Source organism: Condylostylus longicornis, unplaced genomic scaffold (genome assembly GCF_029603195.1).
Source record: "Condylostylus longicornis isolate FDR11 unplaced genomic scaffold, ASM2960319v2 ptg000055l, whole genome shotgun sequence".
Classification (NCBI taxonomy): Eukaryota; Metazoa; Arthropoda; class Insecta; order Diptera; family Dolichopodidae; genus Condylostylus; species Condylostylus longicornis.
Genome location: NW_026578024.1, coordinates 12,656,102 through 12,673,841, shown reverse-complemented (window position 1 = coordinate 12,673,841; position 17,740 = coordinate 12,656,102). Strand labels below are relative to the sequence as shown.

Sequence of the window (17,740 nt, the reverse complement as noted above, 5' to 3'; positions counted from 1 at the left end):
TTTGTAAAAAAATTTAATAATTTTTTACTTTTTTTAAATTTTAATGCCGTTTTTATGTATTTTTCATTTCTAATTGTCATGATATATTTTAATTTCAAGTGTCTAGAGTACATTTTACACTTTATAGATATATTTTTATATAACAAAAAAAAAAATATTTAAATTTAGTTAATTTATTAGTTTTTTTTTTTTGATATTTATTTGTGATTTCATTATTTTATTTTATTATTTTTCGTTACTGGTTCTTTCATTTTCATTTAATGAATTTTGTTTCTAATATTATGTACAATAAAAGCAATGCTAACAGTACAATAGCAATGTTTTGAAAAAATTGCATAACTTTAGGAGATCAAAAATAATTTTTTTTTTAAATAGCTACATAGCGCTATTATGTTTTTAATAGAACGATGCTTTTTAGGAAATTTATTATTAATATAAAGTAAGAGCGAATATCTTAATAAAATTTAAATTTTACTTTAAATATTTTAGTAATTAAAATAATTTGTTGTTAAAGGAATAAATAATTTAGATTGGTACTAAAGTTTGCGTTTATTTTAAATATTTCATATGCTATTTTAAGCTCAAAATAATTTCATTAATATACGTGTATTAGGAGCTGATAATAGTTGAAAACAAAATATTTTTTTTTTTTTTTGTTGTGGAAATTGTAAATATACATAATTATTTCGATATAATATAAAAAATATTTTGTACACGGGCTTTTTAATGTAATTCGGTTTTTATTACTATTAAATTCGTGAAACGATTTTTGTATTTGCAAAAATAGAAAGGTAGTACCATACAAATTGATTGGTACTACCTTACCACTTTCCAGAATACAAAAGTCGTTTTACGAAAATCGAATTTCATAGTAGGGCGCCAGAATAAACCACAATCGCTCATAATAAATTCCCTTGAAAAATTCGTTTCGAATTTCAAATGAAACTCTATCGTATATAGTTTTTAGTTATGTACATAATGAATTCCATCATTCCTTCTTAAATAATATGAAAATTTGTATCGTTTCATAATTAACTTGAAATTTTTTTTAAAATTTTCCCAAAACCTGCAATAATGAATTATTTTGTGTCAAGAGTGAATATCAAATATTTAAAAAATTAATATACATATGATCATTATATTAAATCTCATATACGATCTTGTTAAGGTTCTAAATACGAAATTAATTTGTAAAATTTATTCAAATTGAATTCTTATTAATTTAATTTTGATAATTTTTCTAAAAAAAAAAAACTTTTAATAATTAGATTCAGTCAATAATTTTACTATGTCCATTAAAATATTCATGCAACAGTCTATAATGTTCATTACAATGAATAATAAAGATTATAGCTCAGCATATAAAATATAAAATGAAGTATAAGAGATCATCGAATAAAGTATAATGATAGAAGACTTGTATACTAGTTCTAACACAAAAGTATATGCTAAACAAGTAACAGAAGGGAAAATGAAAAATGAACTATTGGAAACAAAAAAAAAAATTAAATTTTCAAAAATAATTTTTTGTTTTTTTTTTGTTTTTTGTTTCTTTTTCTAATAATTTTATTATTATATCTAAGTGTTGTTAGTAATTTTTAATTAGAAAATTCAATTAGCATTTTTGTTTTAAAACGTTACGAACTTTAGAACTAAAAATTTTTAAAGGTAAATATTAAAGGGATTTACTTTATCACATTTAGATGTTTTTGTTTTAATTATTTTATTTAAAAAGGCTTTAAAAAATATTTTTTTATATATATATTTTTTTTTTATTAATTTTTTAGTTTTTTTTTTTTTAATTTTTTTATTTTTTAATTTGTTTATAACAAAGAAGAGGACAAAAAATGAAAAAAAAATTTTTCTATTTTTTAATTTTTGAACTAACATTTTGAAAATTTTTATTTCTTCATTAAATTATTCTTATTTTTGTGTTTTTGTTTGTTTTTTTTTTTTTGGTTTTTGAATTTCTTCTTTCAAAATTTTGATAATTATCGGCTCGAAATATTCATTTACATTTTTTTCTTTTGTTTGTTTGTTTTTTTTTTTCCGAAAATAGGTACTTTTACACATAATTTATACTAATTATTTTAAAAATCTTTCTTTTTTTTTTATTTTTATATTTTAATTAATTTTACTATTAAGAATTTTATAATATAATTAAAAATTATATAATTAAATGAACTAGAATGTTATGGCATAGTCTGTATGCCTTAGTCTATGTATAATTATAATAACACCTTTTCAAAAAAAAAAAAAATTATTTGAAAAATTGGTAATTAAATAATTTGCAATAGAAAATTTACAGATGCCTTGGTGTCAAACACAATAAAAACGTAAGGCTGTTACTGTTATACGAGTATAGTAAGGGGCTATTAATACATTTAATAAGAGTATATGCTGCCCATATTTCATATTATTTAAATGAATATGGAATAAAAAATAAAAAAAATTTATTTTATTAAGGTTTTTAATCCAATATTATATTCTAACATATCCTAGACTTTGCATGTATTACTAAAATAGTGATTATAATAAATTTTCAAACTAAATATAAAATTTTCAATTAATCTCATTTGATTCAACAAAATAAGATAATATAGATAATAATTTGGCAAATAATAGAGTTATCATTTAAAATTACATAACTAGCAATTTATTTTTTTCCAATTACTTATTTAATTCATTTTCCATGTAATTCTATGTAAACTATTTAATTAATTTCAGTATAAGTTTTAATCTCTTTATTCACCATAGAATTATTATTGGATGAGATTTCCAATATGTAATTCAAAAATTTATTCAACTTAAAAAAATAAAATATTGCATATATTTAGGCGAACCCAAACAAAAATTTTTTTTTATTCATAAAAGGTTTTGGACTTTACTATAGATAATATAATTTTGTGTTTGACACCTACAATACAGAAACATATTATGGTATTTTTACAGAACAAATTCCAATTTGCAAAATATTCAGTATTTGAAGAAATTTCTAATTTAATTTTCGATTTCCAAATATTTTGTTAGCCAAATATCAGGTATAAATATTTTTAGAAATTTTTACTAATTCTTATTAACTTTTCCAGTTTCTTAGAAAAGTAAATGTGTATGTACTTTTCAAATGCTGTTTTACTTTTCAAAAAAAAAATTCAAAGCAAAGATAAATCAAAGAAAAAGCAAAGACTTGTTCTGCGAGACGCGTCATATTTTTGGTATTCTACTAGACGCAAAATGTAATGTACCAGAAGAAGAATGTACTCGAAATTTTAAAAAGTCAAATCGAGAAGCGACAAAATAAATTTTAAAGACTCGAATGTTAAGAAAATAAAAAATTGTTTTTAAATAAACTGGTGACAGAAAAAAATTAAATAATAAATATTTAAGTAAGTTAGAGAAAGATGTTTTCGAACTTTCTTTGGTTTTTGGGTAAAAGTAGAGAAGTAGTGATGAAGAAAATCAAGATTGTTTACTTTTGAACTGGAATTAATAAAATTACTCAATGTTGCTATTTAAATATCTAATTACATAATTACATTTTTTCCATTTTCTTTAAATTTTATTTTTCAGCAATTTTTATATCTCTGGTCGACAATAAAATATACGCTACTAAATGTTACAAAAAAATGTGGTCATTTTCAAAAAATGCATCTAGTAAGAATAACATTTATGAACGATTTTTGTGACAAAAATTGAGATGCGCCTTTAGGAGATCAAATCTGTCACCTCACATATTCTTATATGCGCGCACGTCGTCAAGTAAAATAAGACTTTTGTATAATAAAAAATTTTTTGCAAAATATTGGAATCAAATTTTCTTGGAAATTAAAATGAAATTATTAAATTTTTTCATTTGAAAAGCAAATTTTTCAGTATAATTTTTAAATTGCAAATATTGTTCTTCCAAAAAAAAAAAAAAAACCACAGAAATTAATTATTTTAAGGAAGGTTTCTGTACGAGTAGTAGTTGAAAAGATTTTATAAAAATAAAAGTAAAAAAGAAAATTAAAGTTAAAAATAAAAAATAAAATAAAAATTTTTTTCTATTTTCATCGTTAAAATTTTATTTGTTATACAAAAGAAAAAAAAAAAAAAATAATAAAAAGAAAATTAATGTTTTTTTTTTTCATCTACACAAAGACCATTTTCAAAAAAAAATTTTGTTTTTTTTTTTTTTTTTTTCTCTTTTTCTTTATATTTAAAATCAAGTGTACACAATTATTTTTTTTTCTTTTATTTGCAAAAAAAAAAAAAAAAAATATTTATTTATTCGGTTTTTTTTACATACAAAAAAAAAAAATAAAAAAAAAAAATTAATTTTTCGTAGGTGTATGTGTGTGTGTGGTTTAATACAATTTTTTTTTTTTTTTTTTATAAAATTATTTTTAAATAATTTTTTTTTTTTTCAATTTATTCAATTTAATTTATTTTTTTTTTTTGGTTTTTTTTTTGATAATTTGTTTTTTAATTTTAAAAATAGAAAAAAAAAAAACTTTCTAGGAATAATATAAATAACAAAAACGTACAATAAAAAATCAACAATACAAAAATATTAATAAAAAACAGTACTAAAAAGTCATTTATATATATACATATATATATACATATATATTATGTGTATATATATATATGTTTGTAATATAACTACTAGGTATTTATTATTAATTATTTAAAAAAAAAAAAAATCAATTTCTATATCCCCCCCATTTACAAAGTTTTTTGTTTTTTTTTTTTTTCATTTCATTTAGATTTAAAGTTAAAAAAAAAAAAAAAAAATTTTTTTTTTTTTTTAATAATAATTATGAAGTGTATTTAAAATTTTTTTTTTTAATTTTTTTTTTTTTGGTTTTTATTATATATTAAAAAAATAACTTAGAAAAATAAGAAACAAGTAAAATAAAGTAAAAAAAAAAATATTACATGCTTCATGTGTTCTAGAAATGGTTACCATAAAAAATATCATATGATTTTTGTTTTTTTTTTTTTGTGTTTTTCGATAAATCGCCTAATATAATAAAAATTTTTCTTTATTTAATTATAATTTAATTATGAGAAATTTGACGATATTTATTTATTTATCATATTTTATTATTATTAATTAACAATATTTTAAGTATAACAGTTTATACTATTTATAAAATATTGTTTTTTTAACATAATATAGAAAATGTTCTAATAATTTTTTTTTTTTGTTTGTTTTTTAATTTTAAATTTGTTTTAAATGGACAAAAATAATGAAATATCATTATTATTAATTATTATATTTTTTTTTTGTTTTTGTTTATTATTATCATTATCATATGATATTTTGAATATATTGTATATATTGTGTAGCTATGATAACCAACTTTCAATTTTTTTTTTTTTTAATTATCTTTGATTATCTATATTTTTAGTATTTATTTTAATTTTTTGTTTTTAATATGTAAATTGCACATTATTTTCAATATATTTTTAATATTTATTTCATTTATTGAAATGAATTTCTTTTTTTTTTTTTTTGATTGAATTAATATTATAGTTTGTTTTTCAAATTTTTACTAAAATTCTTATAATATTATGATTGATTGACTTCTAATGTTTCGATTTTATAATTATGTATATTTATATAGTTAAATTTTATGTTTGTATATTTAATACATAATAATTATTTATTTTTATATACATAAGTACATATGAGTTTTTAAATTATTTTCATTCAATATTTTTTATTATTATACAACATTGTTGTTGTTACAATTGTTGAGGAGTTGATTACATAATTACAATTGTAATTAGAATTTTGATTTTGTGGTGAGAAGTAATTATAAGGCGTAAGCAAGTATAATAAAAAAAAAACTGATAGAATATTTGAAAATTAAAATATTTGAACAGAAATTTTTTCATTTGTTATATGAAATATTATGTAAGTGATAAAATTATTTTGATTTATGTTGAATTAAATATTAAAATTTAATTGAAATTAGAAAAATTTTTCATAAAATTTGTATAATATTGTTATATTGTATTATATTTTAAAATTTGCATGTAATTCATTGGAATATATATCAAATTCAATTTCGGACTATTGTATTGCTAGTCTTATAAATAATTTAATAATAAAAATTTTTGTTTTTCAAGAAATATTTTCAAATATCTTTCATTTAAATTTAAATTCGAATTTATTAATCAATACTGAAAAAAATATATATATATACATTAAGAAAAAGTTTCTTTCATTTTAATAAAATCATGATTTGAGTGTAAAAATATTAAGTAAATGAAATTAATTAATCATAAGACAATTCAAATAATATAATTAAGGAAATTACAAAACAAAAATTATTTGAAATTATTCTAAAATTATTTATTTTAATTGAATTTTTTAATATTAATTTCATTAATAATTTTCAAAGGAAGCTATGCCTAAACAATGAACTCATATTGTTCATGTTTCAATTGTTAGGGCTTAAAATTGTATATATAAATTGAAATTAATATTGCAATATAATAAAAAGTAAATTAATAATTAAATTATTAATATTAATTTTTGTTTCTTGAATTTTGATTATTGTTATATAATATAATAGTTTTTGACTATTAATAATAATTTTTGTTTATTGAAATAACTTTTGAATATAGTTTTTAATTTTAATTACGAAAGTACACGATTGATATCTCGAATTATTTAAGGCAGTGCCAATATGTTTTTGTTTTTTTTTTTTTGTTTTTAAATCAAATTCAACTTCACCATATTATTATGGATTGCTTAATAAGAATTATAAAGACGGTATTACTATATTCACTACTCAAGTGTTATACAATTGAATTTAATTAATACAATGATTGACTAAATTTAATCTACTACATTAGAAGTCATTCAATTTGTTTTTTTTTTTTTGCAATTGTTGCAATTTTTGCATTTAATTTTCTTTATCATTTTTGGTTTTCTTTTTGAATTCTTAACTATAAAGACGCTCCACATCTCTATTTATTCTCTTTTCACAGCTTTTATAATATTATAAATTATTTGACTAAGACTTTTTCCATTTATTTTTTTTTTACAAGTTTACATTATTTCCATTTCTTATGTTTTTTTTTTTTTGCAATATTTTATTTAATACAATATTTTAACTAAAAATATAATTTATTTAATTTTTTATCTTTAATTTATTTCATCATTTTAAATGTCTTCTCATATTTTTTTTCTCGATATTTTAATCATCATTTTATCTTTTGCATATCTAATTTTTTTTTTAATTAATTTAAAATTTAATTCAGTTTTTCATGAGGTTCTTGTCTTCTTATACAATTTTTGTTTTTTTTTTTTTTAATAATTTTAAATTATTTTTTTTTGCTTTTTATTTATTTTATGAATAAAAATATTTGGTATTTTTGTAATTTTTTTTTTTAATATTAATTAATTAAATTTTTTTTATAATTTTTTGTAATTATTATTTTTAAATAAAAAAATTTGAATTATAGTAAATATTTAGTAATAAAAAAATAGTTGAATTAGAAAAAGAAAACTAAAAAATATTAAAATTAACAACATTGTTTTTGTTTTTTTCTAACAGATCATGGGTTTTCGATTTTTTTTTTAATATTCTTTAATTAAATTATTTTTAATTTAATTTAATTATTTTTTATATTTCATCTACAATTTATTTTATTTATTTTTTTTTGGTTCAATTTCAATATTTTGTTACAATTTATTATAGAAAAACAAAAAAAAATTAATTTGAAAAAAAAAAAGAAAAACGAAGAAAAATCTATGATTCTTTTTTGTTTTGGTTTTTTTTTTATTTTTCTATTTTGCTTTTTCTTTTTAATTTAATTATTATCATTCGGAGCGGTGACGATGATGGTGGGGGTGGTAATTATATATATATATATATATATATATCATTATTATTTTAATGTTGTTCATTAATTTTAATTTTTTTTTTATTTCATAGCATTTTCTTTTTTATTTGTTATTATGGTTTGGTTTTTCTTTTCATTTAAATTTTTCATTAAAGCAGCAGCTTTTCTGCAATATTTTCTGATTTCGTTTTTTAATTTTTATTTATTTTGAACGAAATTATATTCTACGTTAACACCAACGAAATGGTACAGCTCTTGGTCTATCGGCACCCTCCTTGACTAGAGGTTTATGATATTCACGGCCTGGACGTGAATGAATGGCTGCCCAGCAATGCTCGCAGTAATACTAAAATATAATATAAATTTTAAAGTTATTAATTAAATTTTTAAAATAATTAAAAAAAAAAAAATATTTTTGTATTTAAATTATAAAAATGTAGTGAAAATTTTTAAGAAAAATGAAGCAAAAAAATTGAATTATAACAGACGATTTCCTCTCATAATCAAGTTACAATCGGTTTCATTTGGAACTTATTTTCATAGTGTAAGCAGCTTGAATTTATTAATTAAAAATTTATTTTTATAATATCTTACCATTTTATCACAGAGAATCAATATCTAATATTTTTTATATGTTTATATATATATATTTTTTGCAATTAACAAACCTGAAGGCAAGTGACATTTGCACAAAAGAATGGAGCAAATTTTCCGCCACATCTTTGACCTTGACATTCATCACACATTTGATCATCAAGAACATATGGTTTAACTTCAACACGTTTATCAATATCACCATGTTGTAATTGAACAAAACGTGCTGATATTGCTGCAATATAACTTTGTTGATTTGCAAAAGCAACACGACCAGCACCCTACAAATAAATTACAAATGTAAAAAAAAAAAACATGTTGAAAATCATTCTCATTTTTTAAATATGAATTTCTTTTTTACCTTAGGATATTTTAATTCTGGATCAGTATCAATACCAGCATAACAGACACCACCATATAAACGATCCATTATCATAGCCAACTCAACTAAAATTGTTTTTTAATAAAAATTTATATGAGTGTTTAAAAACTTTAAGGAGAATGTTATAAAATTTTTTTATTTAAAAGCACACATACCAGCTTTAAGTGGCCTGGGAACTCCACCAACAAATACAGTTTTTCTTGGATCTAATGGCATAGAAGCATCCAATACAAAATCAGCATCAGCTAAACGCCATGGTCTGATTTGAACTGGTTTATCTTTAATTGTTGGTGATGAGACACATAAATATAATTTTTCTTCATCAGTTATACAAGCTTCAATTAATTGTTGAACGCTACTTTCATCCTAAAAAAATTAATTTGAAAAAAATTGATTATAAAGATTAAAGCAACTATTTTGCCGTTTAAATTATTAGATTGAGAATTAGAGCCTTTTTAACTTTAACTTTCAGAATTTATTAAATAAGCAATAATTGTTTAACATGTCTTTAATTTTAGTTGAAGTTCCAACTGAGACTTTGGAAGTACTGTAAAATTTTCCGCTTAATTAATGAATAGTAAAATTAAAACAAAAATTTTTAGATTAGTGTGCTCAATTATGATATACACTTGACGTATAATTACTTAAAATCATGCATTATTAAACACTTGCGTATCGAAATCTTAGAGAGCCTGATCATCTATCTCGTTATTATACTCAGCAAGTGGGAAGAAAGTGAATAACTATTATATATTTGTATAATGTAATTTTTAAGTAAGAAGAAATGTTCGTAATTGCGTATCTCGTTTTTTTCTGAAATCTATACAAAATTTATTCACTTTGTGTTTACAATTTCAGATGAAGTCGATACTTTCAGATGAAATGAGTAATGTTATTGAAAAAATTAAATATTCCTTAGAAAAATGGAAAATTCCTGATGTGATAGTAAACAAAAAGTGAGATGAAAAGAGCGAGGTACGCGAAGGACTATACTATAATAATTATTTTTATTACAAGGTAATAAAAATAATTATTTAAAAATAAATATTGTGTTTAACATGGTTTTCTTTTTTTCTCTCTCTCTCTATAAAATTATTCCATATTGAATTTATATCTTCCAATTAATTAAATTTTGTTAATCGTTTAAATAGCTTGTATAAATGATTAAAAATTACCTGAAATAAGAGAAAAGCATATCCTTTTGGTGGAAAATATGATTTTGATTCAGCTTTATGTGGCCAGTCAACAACTAATGGACCGAAACGACGGAAGGATGTTGTTATTTCATCTGGAAATCAAAATGAAATCAAAATTATTTAAAATATATACATAGATATAAAAAAATTTATTTGCATAATATTTTTTAATAGAAATCAATAAAAAAATACAATAATACATGTATTTTTTTATTAATTTTAAATAAAAGAGAGAAAAATTATGTATATTTTAGCATATAAATGTTAATATGGTTATAAAATATAAAAAATCTGATGTGGTCAGCACATAACCGACCTCAATGTGTATTATCTAGTTAAGTGAAAATGTTTACAGAATATTATAAAAATGTCTGTTAAATACTTCTTTTCAATTTTTAAGGGCATTAGTAAGCTTATAGTTAACATACCTAAAAAAATGTAAAGTTACCTCTTAGTAGAGTTTCGCTTTGTGCTATTCGAATTGACTGAAATGCTCGTCAGTTAGTTTCGGTAACAAACAGAACTCAAATATCAAATTTCAAGAAATTCCATCAATTCGTTCCGTAGATATAATTAAAAAATGTAAAATCGGCCCCATAAATCCAGGGCCCTGATTTTTTCAAAAAATTTATATGTTCATTGCTTTAATATGAAGAATTTAAATATTAAATTTTAATTAAATCGGTTGATTATTTCTCTTTATATACGCAAAAATGTATATTTGGCACGTAGTAAACGTCCAGTTGCTAACGCCTGATTTCTTCCAAAAGTTAGGAGATTTCGCGGACAGACGAGCGAATCTTATATACGAAATTTTAAGAAATTCTGCTGAAATTATTTTAATATTGATCAAAAATGTAAAACAGGCCCGCTAAAAAGAGCAATTCCCGAGGCCTGATACACAACCTACATAATTGTGTACACAATGCGGTCGGTAATAAATTTATTGCAATATAATAAAAATCGAATAATTTTTAATAAAATCAAAAAGTTAAATTGACCTTATTTTATTTTTTTTTAAGGATTATCATTAATTTATCATCTGTATTATATTTAATAAATTAAAAATGTTATTAAAAAATTTAAGTGAAAATAATTTCTGAATATTTTTGATTCACAGGAGTATTCAAGAATAATTTATTTTAGTATTGAAATATTTAAAATCATTTTATTTTTTAATAAAATGATTTTAAATTTCAATACTAATAATTAATCTTTTTAGATTAATAAAATAAAACTTCTAAAACATGCTTAATATTATAAAATATTTGAAATTTGTTCTAACTACATATCTAGTCCATTATTGCTCAAATTTAAATTTAATTGTCCTCATATTTCTCTAAAAATCAATATTATTAAATAAAGTCGTGAGCGCTAAAGTACGATACAATTAAGTTCTACTACTTAAACAAGAGAGTAATTTTTCCAATGAGAGAGAGAGAGACAGTAATAGCATATACATGAGTAAACCTACCCAGATATTTTTGTAATCTAACTCTCAGTTAATCGAAAATTACGTTTAATTACAGTCATACCGTAAACCAAATATTACGTTAGATGAAATACTCTCCAAGTTGTTGTTTTCTATTTGATATCCGAATTGGTCTGATAGCAGACTTATCCTGTCAGAGATTTTAAAAGTTACATGGCGACAATTAATTTTCTGTTGGAGTTTTGACCAATAATCCGCTGATTTTTATTTTTGTTAGAATTTTGATATGAATGCAAAAAAAATATTAAATTTTTACGTATCAAGCACATTTTGTTTGATTGTAAATATAGTTTTAAATAGTACTTAACACGAACAATATCGTTTTTATGTCAGTTGGGAAATTCAAATTCTCTTTGAATCGAGATTTTTTTCAAAACTAAACAATTTTAGTTAAAAACAATCTCTTTAACACGAAATTTTTGATTTGCAGGATACGAGTCTATGAAAAACCAATTTATGTGTACAATTAAATGAGTTTAGAAAATTATTAATTGGTATTTCACTTTCCATACTGCTAAACCCGAATTTTTTCTAATACTAAGAAATTTTGTTGTAATATTTGCCTCTCAAAATAAGCTAAACTATTTAAAATTCTATTAGTTCTTGTTGTGCTTGGAACATTTGGTGCATGTTATACTATATGTATCTGTTTCTATATTAATACAACTACGATACAAAACAAAAACTCATCAAAAAGAAATTGTATTTGTCAAAATGTTAGTTTTTTTTAATGTTTGTTGGACGTCTAATAAAGCTTACTATTGTATTTGAAATTTAAAATTAAATTTAAATGTTTGCAAACATATAAAGTAGCGGCGGCAATTACAATACAAAACGTAAAATATTTGCAGCTACAATACGCATTAAAAATCAGATTTTGGGAAACAAGCCTCATGGAAATCAATTTAAATATAGAAAACAGCCAATTACAATCTAATTTATAAATGATGTTTTGCAAAGCCTAAAATTTAACAGCTATGCTTTTAATATCAAAATAAGAAAAATCGAATAACGTAAATTTTCAATTTTCTTTTACATATTTGCATTTAAATGCCAATTATTGTAGAAAACAAAATTTATTTTTTTGATATTCAAAAAAAAAACAAATACCTAAATAAACATAGGGTACAGAAATTTAGTTTTGAAACATGAGTTCCTAAAATTTATTAGAATAAATAACAAAATTTCTTTTGTTTATTTCTAATTAATTTAAATAAGGCAAACTATTTCTATAATTTGAAACTATGTTTGATAAATTAGTGACTGCCTTAAAAGATTTTTTAAGTAAATATTGCTAACAAGTATTTAACATGTATGTACATATATGTGTGTATGTAAATATGTATTAATAAATACGTAATATATTCAAAATATTGTGTTACCATGAATTATTTTAAAAAAACCTAAAATTTTCAATCATTTAAATAAATTTTCTTTTTTTAATATGCCATTTAAATCCACGTATATGTATATGTACATAATGTATATAAGCGTGGGCAAGAATAAATTTCAATATGTCTCTATAGTATATTAAACCTACATCATACACTGAAAGAAATGGTCACTATTTTGGTAGTTAAAAAACATAACTACAACTTCATATCTGATGTTGCTATAAGAAAAATTACGAAAATTAGAAATATTTCTGCCGCCATGTTAAATACATATTTATTTTGCAATGATATACATAGTTGACTTGTGACATATAAAACATAGAGCTAGATTTTATGACTACATATTCAATTCTTGTTCTTTGAGCTTCTTGTAGTTTTTAAGGCAATCAAAAAATTTCTAAAATTACATTAAATACTATGAGTGTTTCTGCAAAAGAACATAATTCACTCAGAGTTACAAATCTCACTGTAATATTTCTTATTTGTGCAGTAATAAAATATTGCTGTAATAAACTAAAATATGTGCTGAAAATTTGGTCAATTTATATAGCTATCTATTTCTATTATATAAAATCTGGAAAGAGAATTCTTAAGTCAAGCTATACACAGTCTTGACTGAAATAAATAATTGGGAAAACATTAAAATTTTATGCTGAATTTGTAAATAATATATGGCTTGTATTTTTTAGGAGAATAAGAAACCAAATAGCATAGCACTTAACGTGTGAAGAGCGCAGTGCAATAAAACATGGCAGAAAATATTATTTTTTCGTACTATCCCGATTTCTAGCAGTTTTTATCACTAGGAGCATGCAAAACTATGGCAGATTTAGTTATTTTTTTTTCTGAGTATATGTATACATAAGTACATATATATATATATATATATATATATATATATACACAATAAAATATTAATATCTAATGTATTATGAATAAAGGTTTATGAAAAAAAATTTTTTTTTTTGCACACAAATATATTTATAATAAATTAAAAGTGGAAATAGAATATTATATATGTACATATATATATGTATAAGCATAAAAATCAACATATTATTATAAACGATGCATAATCATACCTTCATCAATGTCAGGTGGTAATCCTCCAACAAAAACTTTTCTTGAATATCTTTCAGTTACTTCAGATCCTTGAGAATGGGGTGATGAACGAGATGGTGAATTCAAAGTTAAATTATTGCCATCAACAAAGGCGCCTGTTTCTTCAGTAATGTGATCATCAAAATAGGGTTTACCTGGAACACAAAAAAATATATATATATATAAGTAAATAATTGAAAAGGATGAAATTTTTTTTTTAATATTTTTGTGGTCATTCAATTTAAATTTTGTTTTTTTTTTTGCATTTATTTTCTCTCGGCTTTTCTTTAAAAAGAAAAATTTGGTTAAAAGATAATGGATAAGATTTTTATTTTTAATCTGACCAAAATATAACAAGATTATTTCTCTACAATTCTGAGCGGAGAGGGACCAAAAATTTTTTTTTGTTAAAAATTTAATATAAATTTTGTAAACTTACGTAATCCTCTAATTCTCAATTCTTTTAAATAATTGAATAAACGATCATTTAAGAAATCCATTCTTATATTCTTCGTGGCTTTTTTTCCAGTCAAATTGTTGAAATGAAATAGATTTTCTCAAGTTTTTAATTATATTATAAGTAATTAAGAAAATTCTAAGAACTATTTCACTTTTGAACTTTTTCTAATATTATAAAAAAATTATTTTTAAAAATTTGAAAATGAAAAAATAACATCTACGTATATGTATGTTGATATTAGAAAAATTTAAAAATGAAAAACTTACAAAAATTTATAAGATGACAGTAAATTGACAAATGAATCGTTGCTGGAATTTTTTTATTTGATTACTAAATTTGAATTTTTTAAATTGCTTATAGTTGCTATGGTGAATTTTAAATTTTTTTCTTATATATTTCATACATATTTTGCACATATTTTGTAAATAACGTTAATTTTCAACTATTGTGAATTACTAATGTCAAAATGTATTTTTTTATGAAATATGTATGTAAACAAAATTTTGGTAATTTTTGCTTTCAATCATTTTCAATCATTCAATTATTTCAATTCAATAATCTGTATGTGGTGAGATAGACGACTTTTGCTTTGTTAAGTTAACAGTACTCAAACACTCAAAATGCTCTTCCATATTGTTTCAATCGTTCTCTTTAAATGTTTGCTGCGAGTTCATTATATCTGACACAAAAGTTTATACGTTAAACAACTGAATAATAAATAATTAAAATATATCAGGTTTTTATTAAAACTTGTTAAAAATAGCAAGCTTAAAAACTCCATCAAAATGTTTCTAAATTTTTCTGTTCAAAAATTATCAGAATTTTTTGTCTAAGAAATTCATCAGAAAAATATTGTTAAGAAATGTGAAATGCACTATGGAACAACTTGAAAACGAAATACTACTCCGAAAAATTTTTTTTTGTTTCATTTTGTATTATTCAGAGAACATATTTTTAATCGGAAAAAATTACGGAAGATTGTAAAGTAAAAGTGCTTGAAAGTAAAGTAGCAAATGTTTTATCAAATGCTGTTCAGAGATAAGGAAACCAATTACGTAGTATTTAAAAATGGTGCTTACCCATTAATATTGTTTACAATGTAATATACAGAATGTTTTTCAAATTACTTTTTGTTATACAGAAATATAACAAATACACTACGTATACTATTAGACGCCTAGATAAGCATTCCTTTTTTACCGACCGTATTTAGTTTTGTAGCGGCTTCATTAATCATTTGTACATATGCAACTGTACGGTCGCATGCAATTAAACAATCACACAACTTATAGTTTTTCACAAACTGATTGCAATTTTTATTTAACGCATTCGATTTGAATTGATGTAATCGTTTAGTTGATTAGATGTGCCCGCAACGATTTTATAAGCTGTAACTGCGTGTCTGTCTGAACCCTAACAAATAACGATTTTTGAACTTTACATATTATAATAATTATTAGAAAATACCTACATGTGTATATAAATATCTATGTATAAGTGTTATAAGCCAAATACTCAAAATTTTAAAAACATTGCTTTCAAAATTTAAATGCTAAAAGTTATAACAATTTTTAGAGATAGACAATATTCCCACAAATCCATTGTGTTGGTCCTTCTCATACCTACTACTTATAAATAAATTTTATTTATATGTACAAATAATACAAATCACAAAGGTCAAATAAAATTTAATACAACCCCTTTCTCTTAAAAAAAAAAAGAAAAAAATTCACATATGAACAGTTAGTTGCTAGACTAATTGAGATTTAATTTTCATAATTCCGTTGTTATTATTTTCATTTTCATTACAGTTATTTTCATATTATTTATTATTATTGTTGGTATAGTAGAAATCTTAATATAATTTTAGCGGGGAAATAGTTAGAACACTTTATAAAAATTGTACAAATCAAATAATATACAAAATTTCTGCAATAAATAAAATATTTTGCGGCTCTTTCAACCTTAGATGCTAAGATTTATTATTAGGGCATATTTTTTATTTATGTATGTATGTGTAAGAAATGAAGAATCAATAAGAGTTATAAGCCAAACACTCAAAACAATATAACACAACTAAATTTTTCCAAAAATTTTACTTTAGGAAAACTATAACTGCAGCACTTTGTAATTATGTTCCAAGCATTTAATCATCAAAATTACTTGAGATATTTTAAATTTTAGAATATGCGTTATAGGCCATAATACACCACAGTTTTCTGATTTTATAATATTTTCTGCGCAGTTGATCTAGCGGAATCTATTCCCTAAGAAAATTAATTCTGTCTATAGTTTAAGACCAATTTTTGTACGACAGAATTAATATTTCTTTTTGAATTCCTTTTCATACGTGTATTTGATCTCAAACAAATACACAAACAAATCATTCCATTTTCATGTTAAATTTTTTACTCAACTCAATTTCTTGTTGCTTTAATATGCATTAAAATGCTTTAATTTCAATACACACCTTATATGTTTTCATACAAAAATTTTATTGATTTATTTAATTTTGTTGTTTATCCAAAATGGAGTCAATTTCAGAACTCCTTTTTATTAATTTAACATCAATCATATTTTATTATCATTTAAGAACAAAATTCAGTTCGTCAATTATTATGGCTCATCAACATCAGTTCTTCTTAAATAAATTGAAAATTTTTAATGATTTACTTAAATCTCCCGTAATAATTTATTGTTGATTTTGGTAGTAATTCATTATTGAGATTACAAATTACAAGGTACAAAGAACACACAATCGATTTTCTATCTAAAATTATGAATAAATTTCAATTCTTTACTTATATACACAATTAATACATAAAAATAAACGATTTATAACTTATACCAAAAAATATTTTTCAAAGAAAGATGGAAAGGGATACAAAATAAAAAATAACAGGAAAATAAAGTAAAAATCGACACAAAAAAATATAGTTATAAAAAATTATAAAAAAAGGTAAAATTTTAGTTTACTAAAAATAACCATAAAACTTTAAATACAACAAAAGAAGAGAACAACCAACAAGAAAAAGAGGAAAACAAATTAGAAAAACATGATAATCATTGGAAAATTCTCATTTTTCAAACTATAAACCATAGAAATAAGCCATAAACCAAAAAAAAATAAAAGTAAAAATCCGATCTCCCCCGACTTACGAAAAAAAAAAAAAATGAAAAAGTTATTAATTTCAGTTTTTCATGTTTTTGAAAAGCACACAACAAAAAACAAAAAATAAACATAGAAAATAATGTAATAATCACCTTTTTTCGGTT

The 17,740-nt window shown here is 21.4% G+C and overlaps 1 protein-coding gene across 1 annotated transcript in view; it reads right to left on the bottom strand.

Moving 5' to 3' along the window:
- Positions 1-7,757: 7,757 nt before the first annotated feature.
- Positions 7,758-17,740, bottom strand: part of LOC129612076 (translational regulator orb2) — an 85,152-nt gene continuing 75,169 nt past the window's right edge. The window contains exons 3-8 of the mRNA XM_055525554.1: positions 13,986-14,159; positions 9,997-10,109; positions 8,977-9,187; positions 8,801-8,886; positions 8,514-8,720; positions 7,758-8,191 (exon numbers count right to left, since the gene is read on the bottom strand). Of these exons, the coding sequence (XP_055381529.1) occupies positions 8,075-8,191; positions 8,514-8,720; positions 8,801-8,886; positions 8,977-9,187; positions 9,997-10,109; positions 13,986-14,159 (908 nt within the window). The 3' untranslated portion in view covers positions 7,758-8,074. The remainder of the gene's footprint in view (positions 8,192-8,513; positions 8,721-8,800; positions 8,887-8,976; positions 9,188-9,996; positions 10,110-13,985; positions 14,160-17,740) is intronic.